This window comes from Athene noctua, chromosome 6 (assembly GCF_965140245.1).
Source record: "Athene noctua chromosome 6, bAthNoc1.hap1.1, whole genome shotgun sequence".
Lineage (NCBI taxonomy): Eukaryota > Metazoa > Chordata > Aves > Strigiformes > Strigidae > Athene > Athene noctua.
In genome coordinates, this window is record NC_134042.1 from 7616084 (window position 1) to 7637523 (window position 21440).

Here is a 21440-nt window from a genome sequence, read left to right on the forward strand (position 1 = left end):
ATTCAATGCCGTGTCTACCTGACACATGAGTGCAAGGGAAGCCCTTAATTTCATTTAAAACATCAAGTTTCCACTTCATGTAGCGTAAAAAAGTGGAAACAACTGAACCATGAACAATAGTTCAATATTTATTATTTTTTTATATCATGAATTTAGGTTCCATCCCTTTTGATGCTTGCATTTTGAAATAGTGGCTCTTTCCGAAGCTAGGGCATATTTTGAGTTACTTTTGAGAGCATCTACTGCTGCCTGGCTAAGTTATGACCCTCAGGCATAAGAGGCTGGAGCCAAGCTCTCAGGCTTCTTTGAAAAGCTTTTAAAAAGACTGTTCCCTGCTGCCTTTAATCTATTTATATTTACTATTAACCTTCTATCATCGGTGGCTCTATTCACTGTTGCCCTGGTCTTTGTGTACTCCAGCACACACAGCACACAGTCAATGTAAATGTCCTTATATAATTAAGTCTGTATTTGTAGAAAGCAGAGTGCCCGTGCCATGAAAAAACCCTGGGAAGGTAAAATCTTTCTTATGGGGGTGTGGGAGTACAAACTCTAGTTAAGCAGACCACTGGAAAAAAATCCAAACTACTGTCTGATCATAAGTTATTAGGAAAGATAGTATTTTTAAAGCTAAGTCTTGTCTCTTTTTTTCCCCATAGAGACTGTGCTCAAAGTATTGCACAAAATATAATGAAGATCAAGATTTTCATTTTTGTTTCAGACTGAGAAATGGAATTATAGAGGCTGCGAGTGATTTATTAAAATCCAGAGGGAAGTTAATGAGTTGGTTAAAAACCCCACAGTGCTGCGAAGCAGCAGATCTTTCAATCTGAAAGGAAAATCATGAACTTAGAATGCACTTCACCACCTGTACGCTAGCCATCACCACCTGTACACTAGCCACGAGAACTGTGATACAGGATATGGACACATTGTGTTTCGTTCCATTTTTCTCATAAATTACTGGGTTTATGTTCGTCCTCGCTGCCTTAGGGCTCAGTCTTTATCCTGCCAGGCTCAGGTCTGGACTGAAACTGCCAACCCGATGGGTCATGGGGCAACACGCTCTGTCCCACCGCGTGGCTTGAGGCCACCTTGGTGGCTGATGCGGCAGAACAGCTCTGTGAGCTCTGCAATTACAGATCCCTGCGAGGAATTTGACCTGCTGGTGTAGAGGGAAAGCCAGAAATCCTGCCTTAGCTCTCCGCAGCTCTCCACCCCGTTCAGGGACGCAGCAGAGGACGGGGCGGGGGGTGCTTGGAGGGATGTGAACCGTGCCAGTAGGCGATGTGGGGAGGGAAATGGAGGGGTGAACGGGTGCGGTGGTGGCTGGTCCCTCCATCCCCGCTGCTCTGCCTGCGGGAGGGAACCGGCGGCCCGTCCCCAGGCCGTGAGCCGGGGGGCTGCCGGGGGCTGGTTCTGCACACCCGCTCCCCACGCCCCTCCAGCCAAGCCGGGCCCAGCGGTAAGCCGGGCCCAGCGGTAAGCCGGGCCCAGCGGTAAAGCGGCCCCGCCCCCGCCGGGCAGCTCCCGAGGGAGCGGGGCGGGGGTGCGACGCGGCCAGGCCGTGCCGAGCCGTGCCTGGCGGGGCCGGGCGGAGGCGCGGCGGGGGCCGGGGCTGCCCGCCGGGGGCGGGGCGGGCCGGGGCGGGGCGCGGGAGGGCCGGAGGCAGCCGGCGGCGCCGCGCCGATCCCGGCACGGCCCCGGGAGCGCAGCAAGCGCCTGGCACGGGCCAAAGTTATCCCGGAATAAGGCTGCACGCATGTGCGTCACCCCGGATGTGAACATGCCGGCCCGGCTCCCCGCTAGCTCGCTCCGCCCGGCTGTGGCGGGTGGGCCGAGCCGAGCCGAGCCGGGCCGAGCCGGGCCGAGCCGTGCCGGCGGCCGCGCAGCCCCTTAGGGGCGGGGGAGGCAGGGCCGCCCGGGCGCCCTCGGGGCCAAGGTGCGAGAGCCCCGGCCCGGCGGGGGGCCCGGCCCCCCGGGCGGGGGCGGGGCGGGGGCAGGGGCAGGGCCGGGGGCGCCGCCCGGGCGGGGCCGGGCCGGGCCGAGCGGCGGGCGGGACCCCCGGCGCAGCCCGCCCCGGGCGCCCCCGCGGGGCCGCCGCCGCCGCCTCCCCGGCCCCCCTCGGCGGCCGCTCCCGCCGCTGGCCCGGCGGGTCTGGGCGGCGCGGGGGCCGAGCCCCCGGCCCGCCGGCCGCCCCCCCATCCCGCCCCCCGACCCGGGAGCGATGGATTTTCGGGGGAAGAAGTACGAGCGCGGCAGCAACTGGTCGGACCCCGAGGTGGTGGAGCTGCTGCAGCTCTGGGCCGACGAGTCGGTGCAGATGGAGCTGGAGAGCTGCCTGCGCAACCAGCACGTCTTCAACCGCATCGCCGAGGTGCTGCGGGAGAAGGGCATCCACCGCACGGGCGACCAGTGCCGCGAGAAGATCAAGAAGATGAAGCTGGAGTACCGGCGGATCAAGGACAACAGCAAGGCCCCGCGGGGCGGCCGGACCTGGAAGTTTTACGAGGTGATGGACCGGGTGCTGACGAGCCGGCCCGCCCTGGCCTACGGCTCGCTGGGCGGCAGCATGATGGCGCAGCAGGTGCTGCAGGGCAGCATGGTGGAGAGCTACCACCACCAGTTCGCCTCCTCGGGCCTGCCCTTTGGACACTCCCAGCACCCCGAACTGATGGAAATCAAATGTGAGGAGGTGAACTCTGATGAGCACTGCTTGACCCCAGAGCCCCCACCAGCCATGTCTTACCAGCAGGGCTCCCCTGAAGAGCATGAGATGGAGAGAGCCTTCTTGGAGAGGGCCCAGAACGACTCTCCCATCTCCAGGGTGGAGATTCCCATTGAAACCAGTGTTTCACCTTCAGGTAGGGAGAGCCTTTTACATTCCAGCATAAGGGTTCTGCCCGGTTTCCCAGAAAGAGAGATTTTTTTTCTGGTGCAGAGATAGACACCTGGTTTTCGCACTGACGTTTGGATCCTTATTTTTCCACGTCCCAAAAAGCTTTAAAGTAGAAGGCTGGTATCTCCATTCATAGTCTTCTGGCCATTCCCGAAACGTATCTCGCTGCAGGTAAATAAAATCTGAAATTACTGCGCTAGGCTAAATATTGTGTATGAAATCCAAAGGGCTGGCATGTCTGCCGTGAGCCAGGCTAGGCATTTGCGTTAGATTTCTGCATATAAAGCTGAGACCACTTAACGTATTGAAAAAAATTTTTTTTTAAATTGCACGGGTTTTGGTATTATTTGAACGTCACCAGGGCTGTCTGCGGTCCTCATGCTGAATTGTATCAGGAGACCCTCTTCTGCCATGGCTATGCTATAAACCTGCAGGTGAAACTTTCCTCGCTGCCTTTTAAAATATTTTCCGGCTCTAATCTTTTAGGACACTCAGCAATGAAGAATGCTTGGCAATAATCATTGCCTGGCTTTCTAGGCTGTTTATTAGGACTTGGAAAGAAGATCTTTTTGAAAGTCATTGGCAGAACCAGCGTATCTGTTTACAGGAGATGAGACTCCTGCACTGAAAGTGCAGCTGGCCGTTGCTTGGCTGCCAGGAAGGGTACGGTCTGGAAATCCTGGGGATTTCAAACCAGCCTAGGATGGGCTGATGGAAGAGCACGGCGTGATGGGGAAGAAGAGAGACGATAACCAGTGTGAGGTTAATGTCTGAGATCAGGAAGAAATGCTTCGTCCTCTTCACCGTGGTGGTTGCGGAGTTAGTCCAGGGGAGGGAACTGATGATGGTTCAGGTTAATTCAGGGGCTGAGTACAGGGCTGGGGCGGGCAGCGTAACGGGGTGCCCCATGTGTGAAGTGAAAAACAAACTTGAAAAATACTTGCAAACTTCAAGATGTACCTGACAGGTTTTACTTCGGTTTTCCTGTAAAACCCTATGGTAGATGGAAGGGTGTTTCCTAGGAAGGGCAGGGGAAGACAGCAAAGCGTGTCCACGCCACTTTACTTGCTGCACGTTTAATTTTACTTCCTTGCTTTTATATATTCCCAGGTTTCAGTGAGCCCAGCATGGCAAACTCGTCACGGATCCAGAACGTGGTTCCTCGGCCTGGCTTCTCCGCCTTGCATCGGCTGAGAAAAAAACGGAAAGGCCAGCGTGTGAAGGACCCGCTCGATGATCTCTTGCTGAAGACCCTGACATCTCAGCGGGCCATGGAAGAGCGCTTTTTGCAGATGGAAGAACGGCGATTTCAGCGAGATTTGGATGTGGAGGAGCGTCGGATGCAACTGGAGCAGCGCCGGTTTGAGCTGGAGCGGGAACATGAGTTTCGCATGTTCAATGTCTTTGCTCAGATGCTCAGCATCCTAAAGCAGAGCCATAGCGGCTCTTCCTCCTCCCTCGCGATGCCTCGGGGCTTGGACTTCAGCCAGGCACTCTCCGAAATCGCAGGAATGGGAGGAGGAGGAGGGGGCGACCTGCAAGAGATGAGGGCTCGGCCGCTTACCGAGAGGAGGGTTGACATGCACGGCTTCTGTAACACCGGCGACTTCCAGAGGAGCCCCTACCTGTCTGCTCGTGGCAACATTGCCAACGTTTTTCGTGGCTCCACTGAGGAAGGGTACAAAGCTTATCATGCTGACAAATACGATGAAGACAAGAACCCCAATGTGAGTGAGAACCTCAAAGTGTTTTCCTGGCTTTCTTGCTAAGGAAAAAACTGTTAGAGGGTTGCTGACAGATGTGATAAAAGTGTGTGGGGGTGTCCTGAGCTCAGTAATACACTGCAGGTCAAGCTGCTTCAGGAAGAGAAATTAAAAGCTTTGCAGGTCATCTGTATATCAAAGAGGAACGCCGTGTTCAGCTGAGGTTTGCACACTGATTTCCCTCTTGGGGAAATAATAGCAGTAGCAGACCTTGAAAGATGTAAGAAATCTGCAGGAACAAACAGAACTGTTCCTCCTTTCACCTCATCACCCCTGCTGCCCACTGAAGACCATCTCTGATTATCTGATTATATCTGCAGGTGATGGGTGCAGGAGATAAAACAACCGAGCAATAGACTTTTTTTTAAAAAAAATAATTACTTTTATCTAACACTCAGTATTTTTTCTGCCTGCTTAAGCTTGGCTGCTCAGTTGTAAGTAGCTCATCATACCCCCCTTGTGGCACAAAGGCTGAGTGTTAATACTTCATGTCAAATTATTACTGAGTAACAAGTATGCTAAATATAAATAATGATTTATGTGGATGACTTTTAAATAGAACCCCTATTCAGATACTGAACTACTTAAAACTTTTAAAGTGTTTTATTATTAGCCCTGACTTAGTCACACTGTGTTGGGAAGTGAAAACCAGATTTTTAAGATAGAAAAGCGCAGTGAAGTTTTTGATACAAGGTGCATTATGAGGTGCAAACTGCCTCTTCTACCCACTGTTGTCTATGTAGGAGGTAGCTTTTTAAACAAGTATCTAAAATTGGACTTGTACTTTATTAACATCATAAAAGTAACATCATAAACGTACAATTGCATAGATTTACTTTCTCATTTTTAAAAATTTATTTACCCAACCTCTTCTAATAATGAAAATGTGCTAGTAGATTTGAACTCTTCAAGATCTAAATAAACAGTAGGGCCAAATCCTAAACTTGGAACTGTAGGGTAAGCTCTCCAGGGGGGAATATTTAATCTTTTAACCACTTTTCATGACTACATGTTTATGTGATTTCTGAGCAAATCAGTGGAGTGGAATGGTAATGACCAATAAACAAATGCTTTTAGCTAAAAGAAATGTGTCCAAAACCTTGTTTAAAACTGCTACAGAAGGGTAAACCTCATTTTTCTCAGTTTTGTTTTAAGGTTTCTTTTGTAGTTAGATATATACCAGTGAGTGTATTCAAGGTTAAATCAAACATATTCTGTAGAGAAGTATAAACTGTTAGTACGTACTCATGTACAGACAGTTTATTGACTAAGAAGCTGAGTGTCTGGAATATATATGTAAACACACACACATAGATAAGTGTCTCGAGTTATATATGGTGAAGTTTATATGAACTGTGTTTTGACTTTTCCTTGGTAAGTGTTTTGAAGACAATTTAGTGAAGTGGCAGCTAAGGTAATGTAGGCACGTGGTTTTTGTGTTGATAAACAAGAAATTATTTCTTTTTCTAGGGTATAATAAACTTTGGCACCAGTGAGAATAAACTCTGCTTTGACCTAATGTCTAAGCGGGTAAGTTCTATTCCAGATAGAAATACTAAATTTGCTGTGTAGTTCCTCCTCAGTGCTTGCACTTTCCTAGTTATTGCTCTTGCACAGGTTTCTCTGGTAACATTTTTCGTGGTGAATTTTTTACATGTTCGAAGTCACTTTTGCATTCAGCTATTTGTACATTTATTTATGTTATTTTTCCAGGAAGATAGGAAAAAGGGTGTTTTTCTGTTCCTCTTCATGATGGATTTCCCTTTGGGGATGTACTTGGCTCAGAAAAGTAAATGAAAATGAGATGCATTTTATTTTCTCCTGCTGACAGTAGTTGATTTAATACAGAGGTTTTGAACTCTATTTAATTTCAAGGATCTTCACATCTGTCCATTTTGAAAGTCACACAGTTTGGATGCCCAGGTCTGAACTTACCCAAAGTGTGTGAGGGTGGCAGCTCTTGAAATCAGACTGGGTCAGCTGCTACCTGCTCGCTTTGTTCAGTTGCGCCAGGGAGAGGCATGAAGCACAGCACAACTCAAAAAGTAAAAAAAGTCGAAAGACAACAACAGAAGGGTGCTGTAGAGGAGTGTTTCTTGATTTCCATTAAAATCACTGCGCTGGTGCAGCCTGCAAGGTGGGCAGGTGGCAGTCTCTCATACCTGAAGCTGTCTGCCGGGAGGGAAGGAGGCTCAGGGTCGGGCAGTCAGCCTCTGTGGTTTGAAGTTCATGGTTGCTCCCCTTCCACCAATTCCCACCCTCAAAATGTTCCTTGTTTTATTTCTGCCTGCCACTCCACTGGCTCGGGGGGGACGCTACCCCACCACTCCGCCTTCCAGCTAAAAGAACAGGTAAGGCAGAGCTGCTGCCTGCACGAATAAGGTGCCTTCTAGGCTGCACAGGTGGTTTCCTTCCTTCCTTCCTTCCTTCCTTCCTTCACTGTCCTTTCCCATTAAAACTTAACACCAAGCCTGCAGTAAGTAGTGCAGAGGGAGGTGGTAGTCAGCTGCATCTCAATTAACCTTATTATGAAAACGAGTGAAGACTTCATTGGCTCTAGTGAGAGGAGCCATCACGCCTGTGGCAACAAGCTGAACAAAGAGGCTGTTGCCAGTTTCTCAGACGTCGCAGCCTGGCGTTGCAGTATGGGCTCCTTGAATGCAGCACCAGCTGGGATGGTAGGCAAATACTTTGTTGCTATTTGGGACAATAAATACTTACTGTTTTCACTGAAGAAAGTAATGTATCAGATTTCTGCCTTCAACTTTTGACCCTTAAATCAGACTATATTTTGTGGCATGAGATCCCAGATGGTCTTCCTTTCAGTTGGCCCCTCTGGTTTCCTTAGCCCTTAATGCCGTACCTTTAAGGGTTCTCCTCTTTGTTATTGCATAGTAATTTTTGGCCAAGCCTGCTGATACGTTTTATGTTGCATTCTCTAGATAAGTTTAGGAAAGAGATCCAAACACAGTACTGTGCTACGTAGGCTTCAAGAACACCTGCAGCTGAATAAAAGAACTGTAATCCTATATCAGGTTGTAATTCTGCATGGGATAAGGACAGTGTCTTTAAACTCCAGAGCTTGGCACCTGTTATTAAAACACCAATACCGAATGTTGTCATTTTGTTATGATGTGAGAAACTTTCACGCTGCATGTTGAATTTCCCTCCTCCCTTGCACTATTGCCTACTTGCTGTGTCCCCCCACCCTCACCTTTTTTAGTATTAACTCATAGATTTGGTTGCCATTAAATATTTGGAAGGTACACTGTAATACATAATATTTGTTTATTCCCCTTTTGTTTATGTAAAATATCCTCTTGTCTCTGCCTGTACCACCACTGTGCTTCTCCTTGCAACTTCATAGAACTGGATTATGTGAAACCCTGATACTTATGACCTTGAAAATATTTAGATAAAAGCAGTGTGAATACTTTATCTAAACAGAAATATTTAAAAGGCCTCCGCAGTTCAGGTGCATCTGTCTTTGAGATCAGAATGTACACCTAATAAGGAACAAAGTGCCTGCCCTGGGGAAGAATTATCAAGATAATTTCATTTTTCTCCTGTCTTTTGAAAGCTCGCGTTATGCTTTAACACTTATCAAAGCTTATCAGGGTTACAGATCTGAAGGATCTGCAGTAACTTGGAACTCAAACATAAATGAAAGCTAGAATTCATTAAAAAATGAATATATTGAAAGTTGATTAAAGAAAATGCATACCTGACTGTGATTCAAAATCCTTTCTGTCTCTTTCTGCCAGTCTAGACCTGAGCTTTCACAGTTGGGACTTACTTTCCAGCTGAAAGCTGTTGCCCTCAGAGCTTGGGGAAAATGCTCTTTGGGACTCTTTGGGTTGCTTTGTTTGCTGAGAAGATCTTCTGCAGGCATCTCGGTTATGGGCATCGTGTGTATTGCCTGTTCTGCGTTCTTTTTGTCGATCTATGTGCAGCAAAGTTTTGGCTGCAATAACTTAGAACTTCACATAGCCTGAAGTTACCACTGATCAGTTTCCTGGTTCTTGCATTAATTTTAATAGTGACTTTCTCAACCCAGTTTTCGGGTTGACCCAGCGCTGAGGGATCTGGTGTAGTTGTGAACGGTCAGGGTGAGGTTCATGGTTGGGCTGGAGGAGATTCAAGGGCTTTTCCAACCGAGATGATTCTGTGGTTCTGTGAAGTTGCACCTGTGTGTGTGTCTATGCCGGGATGTGCCTGTACAAGGATCCTGTCTATCTCCATGTTTCCGCTATCAGTGATTGTGCTTTTAATGGTTCTTCTTGTTGTTCCCAGCTGACACAGACCGATATGAATCTGATGGAGCCTCCACTGCTTCAGTATCCTGACTGGAAGGGACATATGTTGTAAGTCTCCTCTTTTCTGTAAGACTTCTTTTTTTGACTACTTGTCTGATAAGCAGGATGGATGAATACAAACCGCTTCTGCTGCACTCACTAGTTAAAACTTTTCTAGGTCATTTAATCATCTCTTCCTTTGCAAAACTGTAAATTAGCTGGCCTGCCAAATTCATCCAGTTAAAAATCCTTTTATGTGAGAGAAGATGTCAATTTTCTAAAGCAAACACAGTTTTTAAAGCACTGTATGCAATGACAAATTAGGTGACTCCAAACAGTTCTTTGAAACATAGTGAACACTTGGGGACTTTAATCCATCTCTTCTGTGCCTCGATTAAAGCTCATCAGAAATGTGTGCACCGTTACAGACATTATCTGCAACACCTTTGTCATGTGTTAAAGTCCTGTCTGTGGCATGGGCCTGAGCTATCCTGTTTTCCAGCTATTTTCACCAGACTTTACTGCGCCCTGGCTTTATTTTCCTGAGATGTGGACCTGGGGAAGCCCAGCCTCTTGGAGAATAAGCTGAATCAATATTTGCTTTTGTCTTTCTCAGTTTACGGGAGGAAGTGGCTCGATTTTTGACCTATTACTGCAAGGCCCCTGCACCTCTTAAGGCAGAAAATGTGGGTAACCCACTTTCCATTGGTGTCTATTCTAATGTATTGCCATTTGTTGTCCAACAGTTTCATCTTCTTTTTTTTTAAACAAATGATTTGGTAAGATGGCAGCCTTTTACCATGTAAATGAGGTTGATTCATAGCCATTTCAGTAGCTTTTGATGCACACTTCAGCCAAAACACTTCGGGTCTACTGTATATTTGCCTCATGCTTTACTTCTGTGTGCCAACTCCTCATGTCAGGGCTCTCAGGGGGGCTTTCTGTTTTCAACTCCTTGTTCAGCTCTGGGACCTATTGTGCCTGTATCCCTCAGCCTTAACAAAGAGTGCCCATTGTTTCAGTCAGGTTCAATTTCATCCTGTTCTGCTGTTACACCTCAGGACAAAAATCTGAAATTGAACTTAGAGTAGTTTTAGCCTGTAAAAACAGACCTTTTTTGTGGCGCTGTTGTGAGGAAGGCATCAAGACCTGAGTCTCTGCAAGACTTGCTGACTGGGGAGAGATGCAGGCTGGGCGCAGGTGCCTGCAGAGATCAGGGGTCCTGCCTCTGCTGAGTGCTGAAGGCAGCAGGAGCTGGGGCAGCCATTGCCTTTCTGTCAGCAATAATTCAGCAGAAGCCCATACTTCATGTGATCTGAAGTTACCACTGATCAGTTTGCTGTTCACTGCTTCTCCAAGGCAGCAGATTCTGCCCGATGCTTGGAGTGAAACTCACAGAACCTGTGAGCATCTGTCTTCTAGAAGCAGGAGTCACACCTGCTCCTGTATGAGACAGTGGTTTCCACTTTTGCACAAGTTTGGCAGGAGGTTGGAGCTGCTGTTACCACAAAGAGATGGTAGCATGTATTAGCTGATGAAAATTAGTTTGCTTTTCTAGCAGTTCGGAACTGCTCCCCAATTTTTTCCCTATTTTAAAGCCTACTCTTTTTCTAAATTGCTTATTAGAATCAAGAACAGCACCAGGAAAAAGTGTCTCTGAAGCAAAGAATTGGATTAAAGTTATTTCTGGTAGAAGTGGGATTTCAGCAGGAAAATTCTGGGAATGTCTGTGCTAGAGAATTGGGAAGAAAATGTATTTTAGTAGTATGGTCAGGAATTATTTTATAGGGTTGTCTTTCTATGGACAGATTTATCACTAGCCTCTCTCTTTCTTCTGTAGGTGATTGTTTTAAATGGTTGTGGCTCTTTATTTTCCGCGTTAGCTACGGTCCTTTGTGATCCAGGGGGTAAGTGGATGGTTGGGAGATGAATGTGGGGTTTTTTTCTGGGAAATAACATTACTCTGTTTAAATGTTGTTTGACAGAAGTGAAGTAGTGGAACTGGCATTGACCCGCTACAAAGTTCTTGTTTCCTGCAAGGTTACGCTGTGAAATTCATCATCTCCATGGTCTGCAGATGTCATGCACTCACACTTGGTGTCTTGCCCTGTCTGCCTTCACTGTTCTCATGGTGCCCTGTTTTAGTTTGTTAGAGTAAATGTGAGTCATGCTCATGTTTACCTGGGTTCTTGCAGAAGATTAAAGCATTACTGTAAAAACTAAGTGGAGGAAAAGGCATAACATTACAGTGTTTCCAGAGGGCACAGCTGTTAGAAAGCTTTCATGTGTAGCTGAAGTACGTGAGAAGAGAGAGGAGGACTGTGACCTGTTGATAACCAATTTTGTTTTCTCGGTTCCAGAAGCTGTTCTGATTGCTACTCCCTTTTACGGTGGTATTACCCAGAGTGTCTTCCTCTATGGTAATGTCAAGCTGGTCTATGCCTATTTAGACAGTAAGGTAAGCTCTGAGGGAAGGGAATACCAAACTCTGTAATTAAAAAATAATTGATACTAGGAAGTGCCAAGCTTTGGGAACCTCTGAAAGCAGTCCTCAGAACAAGGATAGACTGAAGTCTGTGGGCATTTTCTCAATTTATTGCTGGGAAACTGGGCATGTGATTTGCAAGAAGGTTGGTTGAGACCATGAATCTGGATTCCAGTCTTGTCCTTTTCTTATATCTTACTCCCAGTAATGGCTCTTGAGAGGAAAAAAATGGCCATTTTGAGCCCTAGAGGCAGAAGTATGTATTAGAGATGGTCCTATGGGTGGAAGACCAGATGAAGATTTTGCATTGTTTGGTTATTCAAGGATAACCAGAGAATTCTGTGTGTATGGCCAGCCTATGATGAACATTTCTTTGATTTTATTTATTTATTTACTCTCTTTGTAGTATAAAAGGATAAGAGGATGATTGCTACGTTACTATTGTTGGGTTTTTGTCATCTTTTGGGGAACATTTCTCAGGGGATTTGGCTCAAGACAGACCCTATTGAAATAACTTGACCTTTTTTATCTTTGTGATGTCTTTCAGATTACTGGAACGAGCACTCGCCCTTTTCAGCTTACAGTGGAAAAACTGGAAAAAGCCTTGCAGGATGCCCGGGCAGAGGTGAGTTTAGCTGAACTTCACATTACTTGTAAAGGCTACGATATGCTTGAGATGGCATGTCCCAGAAGTGGCCTGAGGATCAAAACATTTTCAAAACCTAGCACCTGGCTTTCTGGTTGTCCTTGTAGACCACCTGAGATTAGCCTCCTTGCAAACTCAGGGACAGTCTTAGGGGGAATTCCCTGGTATTGTGTCTGTCAGTTTTTGTCACACAGAAAGGACTACCAGACCATTCACAAAGCCCTGGAACCCATTCATATCACCAGAAAGAAAATGTACTTGGTCATGCACTAAAAAATAGGGACTACCCAGGGTTTGTCCTTCAGGGAGGCCAGCTGAGTTACCCCAAAATGACTGTTCTACACAGTAGTGCAGATGAATCCACTAAGAACCGAGAGTTTTTGCAGGAGAGAGAGAGATGCAAATGTAGAGGATAAATGCAGATGAGTATCACTCTTTTGAAGAGTTCATCCATAAGTTTTGATGTTGTCCAAAGCCCTGTATATGTTCAGTTGCATCTTTAGATCATTATCAGCTTTGACATCTTCAGCCAAGTGTACTTTAAATGGGAAGAACTTGCAACCACATAGCTCAAATTCCCATCTTTCTTGCCTCACTCACGGGCAGTCTTCAGTAATGTGTTACTTCCCACTTACTGGTTGTCATGATTTGAGTCCAGAGGGCAGCTGAGTACCGCCCAGCCACCCACTCACATCTCCAGGCTGAGAAGGGGAAAATAAAGCAAAAGGCTCAGGAATGAGACAAGGACAAGGAGGGGTGGCTCACCCATTACATAAGCAAAAGACAGGCTGCTTAGAGGAAGGAAAAAAAACCCCATCACTTCAAACACTAACACTACTTAGCAGAGTGGGACAGTGAGAAGCATCAACACATCTTGAAAACACCTCCCCTCACCCTTCCCTTCCTCCCTGGGCCCAGCTTTGTTCCAGATATCTCTACCTCCTTCTCCACAGCGGCACAGGGGGCAGGGAATGGGGTTTATGGTCAGTCTACTGCTCCTTTCTCCTCAGGAGAGGGGGGAACTCTGCACATTCTTCCTCTGCTCCATGTGGCTTCCCTCTCATGGGAGAACTTCCTTTGGCATGAGTCCTCCCCACGGGATGCATTCTTCTTGAGGTGCTCTGGTGTAGGTCCCCCCAGTGTGCTGCAGTCCTCCCAGCCCCGAAATACAACAGCGGGGGCTGCTTCTCCCCTCAGAGCCCCCGGCCTTCTTTGGGCACAGCCGCCTGCTCCAGCATGGGGTCGTCCACAGGCCACAGACTGTGGCATGTGCTCCTCCAGTGGCCTCCATGGGTGGGAGGGGGCGGCCCTGCCCTCTCACTGTGGGATACAGGAGGGTCTCTGCTCCAGCACACCTCCCCCCTTTCCCCCTCCTTCCTTCCACTGACCTCGGTGTTCACACAGGTGTCCTTCTTGTAACTCCTCCTCACAACTCCCGACCTCCTCTCAGATTCACCGTCTTAAATACGTTATCGCAGAGGTGTAGCCACTGTCACTAAATGGCTCAGCCTTGGCCAGAGGTGGGTCTGACTTGGAGCCAGGGGAGCTTTTGAGAACCTTCTCCGAGGTGGCCACCGCTGTAGCCCCCTCCCTTGCTACCAAAAACCCCGCCACACAAACCCAGCACACTGATACAGCTCAGAGAAAGTTCTCTTCCTTGCTGAGAACATCTGAGAGCATCTTCTCTGAATTGGTTGACCAGATGGCAACAGTTGTGGCAGACTATCTCTTTTTGAAATCATAGATTCTCTCTATAATCTTTTTCCTCAGTTCATTTTGCAAGTGATATATTTGTAAAATAAAATCTTAATTTGTGGCTGAAAGTTTTCTCATAGAAATCTAACTTTTGAGGTGAAAAGTCATGGTGGAAGCTTAAGGGGAATATTGTGTGACAATCACTGCCTAAGTGGAGGGACTGAAAATTTATCCTGTGATGGGCACTCTCTTAACACTGTGTTATTTGTATTCTGCAGGGTGTCACTGTAAGGGCCTTAATTCTTCTGAATCCCCAGAATCCTCTTGGGGACATCTACTCCTTGTCAGAGCTACGGGATTACCTGGAATTTGCTAAAAGGTACGTGAGTTTGGAAGGCTGAGGCATCCTGAGTCGGATATAGCTTCTAGACTCTGGTGGACTACTCACTCTCCCTAAATTTATCCGTGAATATCTTTTAAGTCAGGCAAACAGTCTATGCTTCACACACAGTGGTGGGCTTAAGAGAAGAGAGGGGAGTGCTGGGGACAAGGGAACATGGACCATGCTGTCACCTGGAGTGGCAGAGCAACTTGCATCAGGGAATGCAGGTTTTATTGGTTGGTAGTCCTAGCAAAAACTATGGTGCTGTGCTTCTCTGGTAGGAAGCTGGATTCCTTTCCTCTCAGTTTCTCTGTATGTGCAAAGACAAAGCAATATGTGAATATGGGTTCCCAGCTTCATCATGGATCACAGATAGTCTGAGATTCAGAATCCATCAGATTCTGAGTGGATGATGATATGGTTTATTCTAATTAATATTCACTAGTACATTGGAAATGACTGAATTTTTATCTTGTTATATGGTTGCAGAGGGTGACAGGTAGACATAGATCACTTCAATGTACACATAACAGACCTTCTGAGTTGTAGAAAAAATGCTTTACTTCTGCAAAATTTGTTATCCCTCTTCTTTGTATAAAGCAGGTCTTGGCGGGCCTGAATTTATCTCTGCTTCTAAACCAGAAGCAGCCTTCTTCTGTAATCTCCATTTTATCCTTTTGCAGACATGAATTGCATGTGATAGTAGATGAGATCTACATGCTGTCAGTTTTTGATGAATCAGCCACGTTTCACAGTGTCCTAGGCATGGACAGGTAAAATCAGCTCCTACTTCCCTGGCCATCTTCCAGTGACAGTTCAACATGATGCCTTGCTGAGAACTTGTGACTGGAAGTTAAGTCATGAGCTAGCAAATTCTGAATCTGCCTTATGCTGATTTCTTTTTTTTTTTTTTTTTTTTTTAAATTTCTGAATGGCAAATGCATTTGTCAAGTGCAATCTAGCAAGTAAAAAATGGTAGTTACGTTTCTGTTGTGGTACACTTTTCAATGTGTGCTTCAGTATTTGCTTGTGACAGTCCCCAAAACTGGAAAGAGATGTTTCACTTGTAGAGAGTGAGGCTTTTCTTCCCACCTAAACATTATTACATCTTTCCCATGTTGCTGTTGATGCCTGTAAAGACTTTCTGTTGCTGTTTACTTGTTTTTTTAATACAGTAGTCACGGATCACAGTGTTATTTCAGACTGGAGAATGGGTTTTATTATGTATTTAATAAGATGAAAAACTTTTCAAATCTCACCTTTTAAAAATATGGTGTGCTTTTTTGCTGTTTTGGGTTGGAGTTTTTTCAAATCTCTAGTTTTAACCAGTGTTGCTCTCATTCTTTTTGTGCTTAGTTGCAAGGAAATAAAATACATTTGGTTAAGTCTTAGCTCAGTTTTGTTGGGCTTGGATGTACTACACTGCAAAAGAAGAACTTCCAGCTCCTTCTGCAAAATATTGGGGTTTGAAAGAAAATTACTTTTAATTCTTGTCAAATACATTGGCACAGGCCTGCTTTCTAGCATTATATGTAAAAGCTTCATATGTGCAGGAAATCTGTGCGTGAAATATAGCACTCACAAATATATGTATATCTGAAATATTTGCTGTGTCTAAAACTAGTTTCAGGGAGTTCCTAGCTTCTAAAGTTAGGTCAGATTTTAATTTTCCCTACTTGACTGATGTTCCGTGCTGCACTGTCTGTCATTGTGTAATGCTGCCTCTCTGTTTCTGCAATGCTGCACTGGTGATCCAAAAGCTTCAGCACCCATGACACTAACTGCCCATCTGCATCCTTCTACATACAGATTGCCTGATCCACAGCGGACTCATGTGATGTGGGGAATAAGCAAGGTGGGTGCTGGTTGCCATCGTACTGTGGCTTCCTGGCTGACAGGGTTGGCCTTGGTGTCCTCAGGTTCCTCCTGCGGGAACGAACAAGGCAGTAGTAATAAGATCCTGGTCTTCCTGTGTAATGAAGTAGTCTCTCTGTGTCTTCTCCAGGATTTTGCTGTCTCTGGGATTCGTTTTGGTACTTTATATACAGAGAACCAAGATGTTGCTAATGCTGTGGGTTCTTTGTGTTATTTCCATGGGGTTTGTGGACCTGTGCAGCACAAAGTCGCACAGCTGCTTAGAGACAGAGGTGAGTCAGGAGCATTATGTATGATCCTCTGCTGTTCTGTGTGTCCTGGTACTTGGGGATCCCCTCCTCTTACTTTCCCAAGTGGTCTCCTGTTTGTACAGTCTAACCGACAGTCTTCTATAATCCTGAAGCTGCCCACGTAACAGGAGATTAACAGTTTTGCAGAAAAGGAGCATTTCTGTAGAGCTCCTGATCATCAGAATTAGAGGAGCAGCTCTGGAGAAGTGTGATAGCTATTCGTATAGAAATAGCCAGTGTTGTGTAGAAGCAGAAATGAAGAATACTGGCTTGTGAGACAAGGGAAATGGAACTGGATTTCTACGTTTGCCCTGGATGGAGTGCTAACAGTCCACAACAGCTAAGAGCTATGAATTTAGGGAAACTTCCTCAGAAAGGTCAAGAAGATATTCTTCTGCACAGACGTGAAACTGCTAAATAGTTCTTGCCCCTCTTTTTGCTGTTTGAGGAAACAGAAAACAAAAAAAAAGAAGGTGAAGGGTGAAATGGAGAAAGGCACTGTGAGTGTTTTGGTAACTTGAACAGATCTGAATTTTCTCTCAGTTTGTGATTATTTTTTTTTTTTTTTTTCTTTTCGTTCTGGTTAGACTGGATCAACCAGGTGTACTTGAGAGCCAACCATGCCCGCCTAAAAGCTGCCCATACATATGTGACAGATGAGCTGAAGACACTTGGAGTTCCTTTTCTCAACCGCAATGCAGGCTTCTTTGTCTGGATTGATTTCCGAAAGGTTGGTAGTCTCAGGAAGTAAGGCTTCTGGGCTAAGGGCAGGCACGTGGTGCAACGGCGTCTCGAGGAAAGTTTATTATTGTGATAAGCATTTTGGTTTAACAAATCTGTTGTCACACGAGCAGAGGGAAGGGCTGCCTTGTATTTCTGTCCGTTCTTTTCCTTTCGTCTGTCTGTGCATTTCCCTCCTTGCAGGAATCTTACTGCTCTCAAGCCACTTTCCTCCCCATTTCTTCTTTTATATCACAACTGCTGTACTTCAGAGGTAAAAGGTGTCTCCCCTGGCCTTTGCAGACCTCATGGGAATCACAAATTCATGAGGATCTCGGTGATTTAGCCTATATGTTACTAACCTCTGGCCCTTCTGCTGACTCTCCTAGTACCTTAGGACAGGCACATTTGAGGAGGAGATGCTGCTCTGGAGGCGTTTTCTGGATAACAAGGTCCTCCTGTCCTGCGGTAAAGCCTTTGAATGCAGTGAACCTGGATGGTTCCGCATCATCTTTGCTGACAAGACCCACCGGCTACAGTTAGGTGAGCAATGTTTTTTTCTCTTTTTCCTCCCACCAGAATTTCTGCAGCACTGTTTCCTCATCTCCTTAATCCTAAACTTACCCTATTACTATCCTCTTGTCTTCTCTGTTTTTCCTCCATTTCCTTCCATTCTCCAAATTTTTTGGATCTGACAGATCTGGGGACACTTTGTGGCTTAAATAATCCACTAGTGTTTCTGCTCTTTATGCCACTGCAGGTATGCAGCGGATCCGCAAGGTTTTGGAAGAGCGGGAGCAGGAGATACTGGCTGAAGAGAAGGAGCAGCCTTGCCAGTCAGATCAGGACGGCAAAGCAGATAGCACAGATGAAGTAATTTTTGTGTCCCGCCACCAGGAGCCTACCTGTGCTGGTAGTTCCAACCTTGGTGACCTCATTGGCCTCCTGCAGCAACAGATGCGTTCGTCTGACTGGCTACAGAAAAATACAGCCGAGCAGTTTGCACAGGAAAAGCCAGAGATCTACGACGTGTTCAGCAAACTGGTGGGGAAGCAGTAAGGGGTCAGTGTGCCTTCAGGGGGTCTCCTGAGCAGTGACTGACCCTGGGCCCCTAACAGCTCAGCAGTGACTTACAGCAAATAATATATTTTCTGTATAGCAAGAAAATCACTTTGTAAAACCCCTCCTCTCCCCCCTGTTTGGAATCTCTAATTTGTATTATATAGGTGCATTCCTTGGATTGAGGTGAGGGTAGGGAATGGCGGGGGTCTTGTTCACCTGCTGCCCCCTGTCCTGCGGCATCATTGTATTTTGTATTTCATTTCTAATGAATATGCTCTTAAGTCTCTTATAAGATCCTGTGGTGTCGTCTTTTATATTTCTTATATCATGACAGAGACTTGAGATTGTTAAAATGTGTACAGTTTCCCTTTTCCTGACTGATGATCAGATGTGACTGATTTTGGGGCCAGAAGATGACTGCTTTTGCAAAGAGGATTTTTTGGGAGTTAGAACCCAGGGTCAGCCCTAACTTAGCTTCAGCTAAGGGTAAATAAGTATGTGTACGGGTTCATCTTCGTGCGTGAGGCTCCTAGGACAGTGGTCATCTAGTCTGAGATCTGTAAAGCTTTTCATTTTGAGCTGGTTTCCAGTCTAACCTCAGATCAGCGAGTATCCAATATCCTCAGTTGGTGAAATGCCCGTTTTTCTTTCTATCCTTTTTTGTATTCGTATAAATAAACAGCATCCACTGGCCTCTTGGCGCAGTGTCCACAAAAGAGCTAAGCAGGGAGAGGCCTTTGAAAGTAGATGTTCTTTCTGCAGCCTTCCTATACCTGGAAGTCCATCCCTGCTGGACAGCAGTGAGGTGTATCGGCAGGACAATGAAGAGGATGCTGCTTCTGCCACCGTGCTAGGTGTATCTACTCTAAGCCCACAGTCTTCCAAGATGGCACCTTCTACCGTTATCAGAGTAATTAAGGCAATTTTTTAGCTATGTTTGTCAATTTGCAAGGTAATTTTTTGGCTAAATGGTATTCTTCAGTCTCCTTCCTTTCTTTTCCATTTTAAAAGACACTGTTTCCTGTATGGTGCAGATAAAGTATTTCACCAGTAATTTCCTGGTACTGTAAAATTTTCAGTATCTTAAAGGAATTTAAGCTTTTTTCTGCATACATACAAATCCAGAGTTCAAAGAAATTGCCCATGAAAACTGAATGGAAGCGCACCTTTCTCCTGTAATTCTAATAACCAAATTTCATCCTGGTGACATGGAATCTTTATATAATGAGTTAGAGAGGTGAAAGATAAAATTTAAGCTAAATTCTGTGCTGTCATAGTTGGAATTTGCAGATTACAACTGAAGAACTGCTTTCTACTCTTCTGATCAAGCCTCCAATGTGAAATTGGAAAGGCAAGAGAAAAATCCTTGGTCCCATGAAATGCATGTGTCTTGCTTAGCTTTGTAGATCATTTGGGAGAAGGGTAATATTGAGAGTTAACAGGAAATTCAGATTATTCTTTGATTCAATCTTCAAGTCAAACAGCTTTAATTTTACAATTTCTTTGAGAGGTGGGATGTCGGTGACTGATGGCTCCCAGCAGTACCACTGTGACTCTGTTGGTTTTGTTCTTGGGCATCACAGATTTGGGCAGATTGCCATGCCATAATGAATGACAAAAGCATTTATGTCTATATCATAAACCAAATTGCCAAGGCATAAGTAGCAAATAATTAATGTGACTGCACTCTGGTGAGGTGACAGTGGAGAATTGCCTGGACAGTGAGAAGGACAGTCTGAGCAGTGGCTGAGGTGAAGATGGTGCTGCATGTGGCAGCTGTTAGAAGTAACTGCTCCCTCTCTCAGGTGCCAGCAATGAGGCAAGGTTGGTGAGGTGATTGGTAAGAGGAGTATAAGGGATAGTTACAAGCGTCATATTTGCTTGTTAGTTTGGCATTTCCCCATGTACAATATTTTTAAGTACATTCTTTGATTATTATTATTAATTTTCCATTTGCTCTTGGGTGTTCACAAAGGTGTTAAGGTCTCCTTAACAGAATGGGAAGTGAGACATACAGCCAAAATGCAAATGGACTTACTGGTTTGTCCTCTCTTATTTATGTGTCCCGAGGAGGGTCTGAGCAACAAAAATTTAGGGAGAAAGCTCTTTGAAATGAAGAATCACGTAAGACTGTATAGGCATTAGCTAAAGTGGTATTTCAGGAGATTCCTGTAACAAACTCAACCCATTAATTTCTCCTAATTTTCTTTTCTTTTGGTGTTCTGGTCACTCCTAAGGTTGGAGTATGTTGGTATATAACAGCAACAATTAATATAATATGTTTTTCACCCATAGACATTTACTGCTCAGAAAGCAGGTTTATAGTACTGTCTCTGTGTGGAAGCAGTTAGTAAAGCATACCTCTGTAGGAAAGAGGGTGTAATACACTTTCAAAATCCTCACAGCTAATATAACACAGCTCACAGTCACTTCCATCTGAGCTTGCTGTAACTCAGAATAACAGGACAGATGCACGCTTTGTTGCATGGAATATTTTCTGTGTTTTTTTCAGGTTTAACACCTGCCTGAGGAGCTCTCCACTGAGGAATGTTAGCTTGGTCACAGAAACTCAAAATGTAACTGGAAATGAGGCTAGAGAGAAATGCGATGTTATGAGTCTGGAATTAACAACATTTGTTTTGACTGCACAGACCCAATAAATTTTGAAAATGGCCTTTACTGGTTGAAAAGAATTGGTAAATATGTAGAAAGTCCTATGTATGTAGGAGTTAAATTGATTCTTACTTGCTCTAAGAATATACTCTGACATAAAAAACCACAGGCTCTGCCTGTACAAATTGTTTGTTCCTTCTGCTACCTCCATGTTAGATGTTCTCTCTGCTCACTATTTCTCATCATTATTATTAATGGCCTTTTTTTTTTTTTTTTCCCCTGTGTGTCAAATCTCTTCAGAGAGGAAAAAAAAAAAAAAAGAGAAATTATTAAGGACTGTCCCCCTCTGCATTTCTTTCTTTTACCAGTTTGTCAAGCAATAGGCAAACAGAGCAGTACCTGAAATTATGAAGCCAGTCAGATCTATATTTTTAAAAATCGCTGCATTTCATCTAAAATAAGAAATGCCATCAAGATGAGTATAACACTGTGCCTTCATTTCTTGTGTCCATTGTAATTAAACAAGATGATAAAATCCACTTTGCATCTAATTTTTGTGTCCAGGTTATCATTCATCTGAGCACAGAGAGGATCCTAGAAAGTTTCATAGTCCGTGCCATGTGCCAGTGTCTCTCTCTTCTCCCCCCTGCTTCTCTCTCTACTCCAGAGAAATGTTCATCGTTCCTGCATTAGAAGCGGGAATTTCCTGTACAGC

General features: G+C 45.3%; 1 protein-coding gene across 5 annotated transcripts; it reads left to right on the forward strand.

Annotated features, from left to right (window-relative positions):
- Positions 1-2184: 2184 nt before the first annotated feature.
- On the forward strand, positions 2185-21256 carry ACCS (1-aminocyclopropane-1-carboxylate synthase homolog (inactive)). 5 transcript variants are annotated; one of them, XM_074909402.1, is made up of 16 exons: positions 2185-2687; positions 4010-4626; positions 6133-6192; positions 7605-7697; positions 8956-9026; positions 9574-9643; positions 10798-10864; positions 11318-11415; positions 11990-12067; positions 14062-14162; positions 14849-14938; positions 15975-16020; positions 16171-16312; positions 16918-17060; positions 17440-17593; positions 17811-21256. In XM_074909402.1, the coding sequence occupies exons 1-16, from the start codon at positions 2228-2230 to the stop codon at positions 18107-18109; spliced, it is 2589 nt and encodes an 862-aa protein (XP_074765503.1). In that variant the 5' UTR covers positions 2185-2227; the 3' UTR covers positions 18110-21256. The 5 variants fall into 5 exon arrangements, with proteins under 5 accessions (XP_074765503.1, XP_074765502.1, XP_074765504.1 ...); XM_074909401.1 differs by having other exon boundaries at positions 2185-2864; positions 17255-17593; positions 17811-17949; XM_074909403.1 differs by lacking the exon at positions 17811-21256 and adding an exon at positions 17255-17324 and having other exon boundaries at positions 2185-2864; positions 17440-17567.
- The last annotated feature ends 184 nt before the right edge of the window (positions 21257-21440 follow it).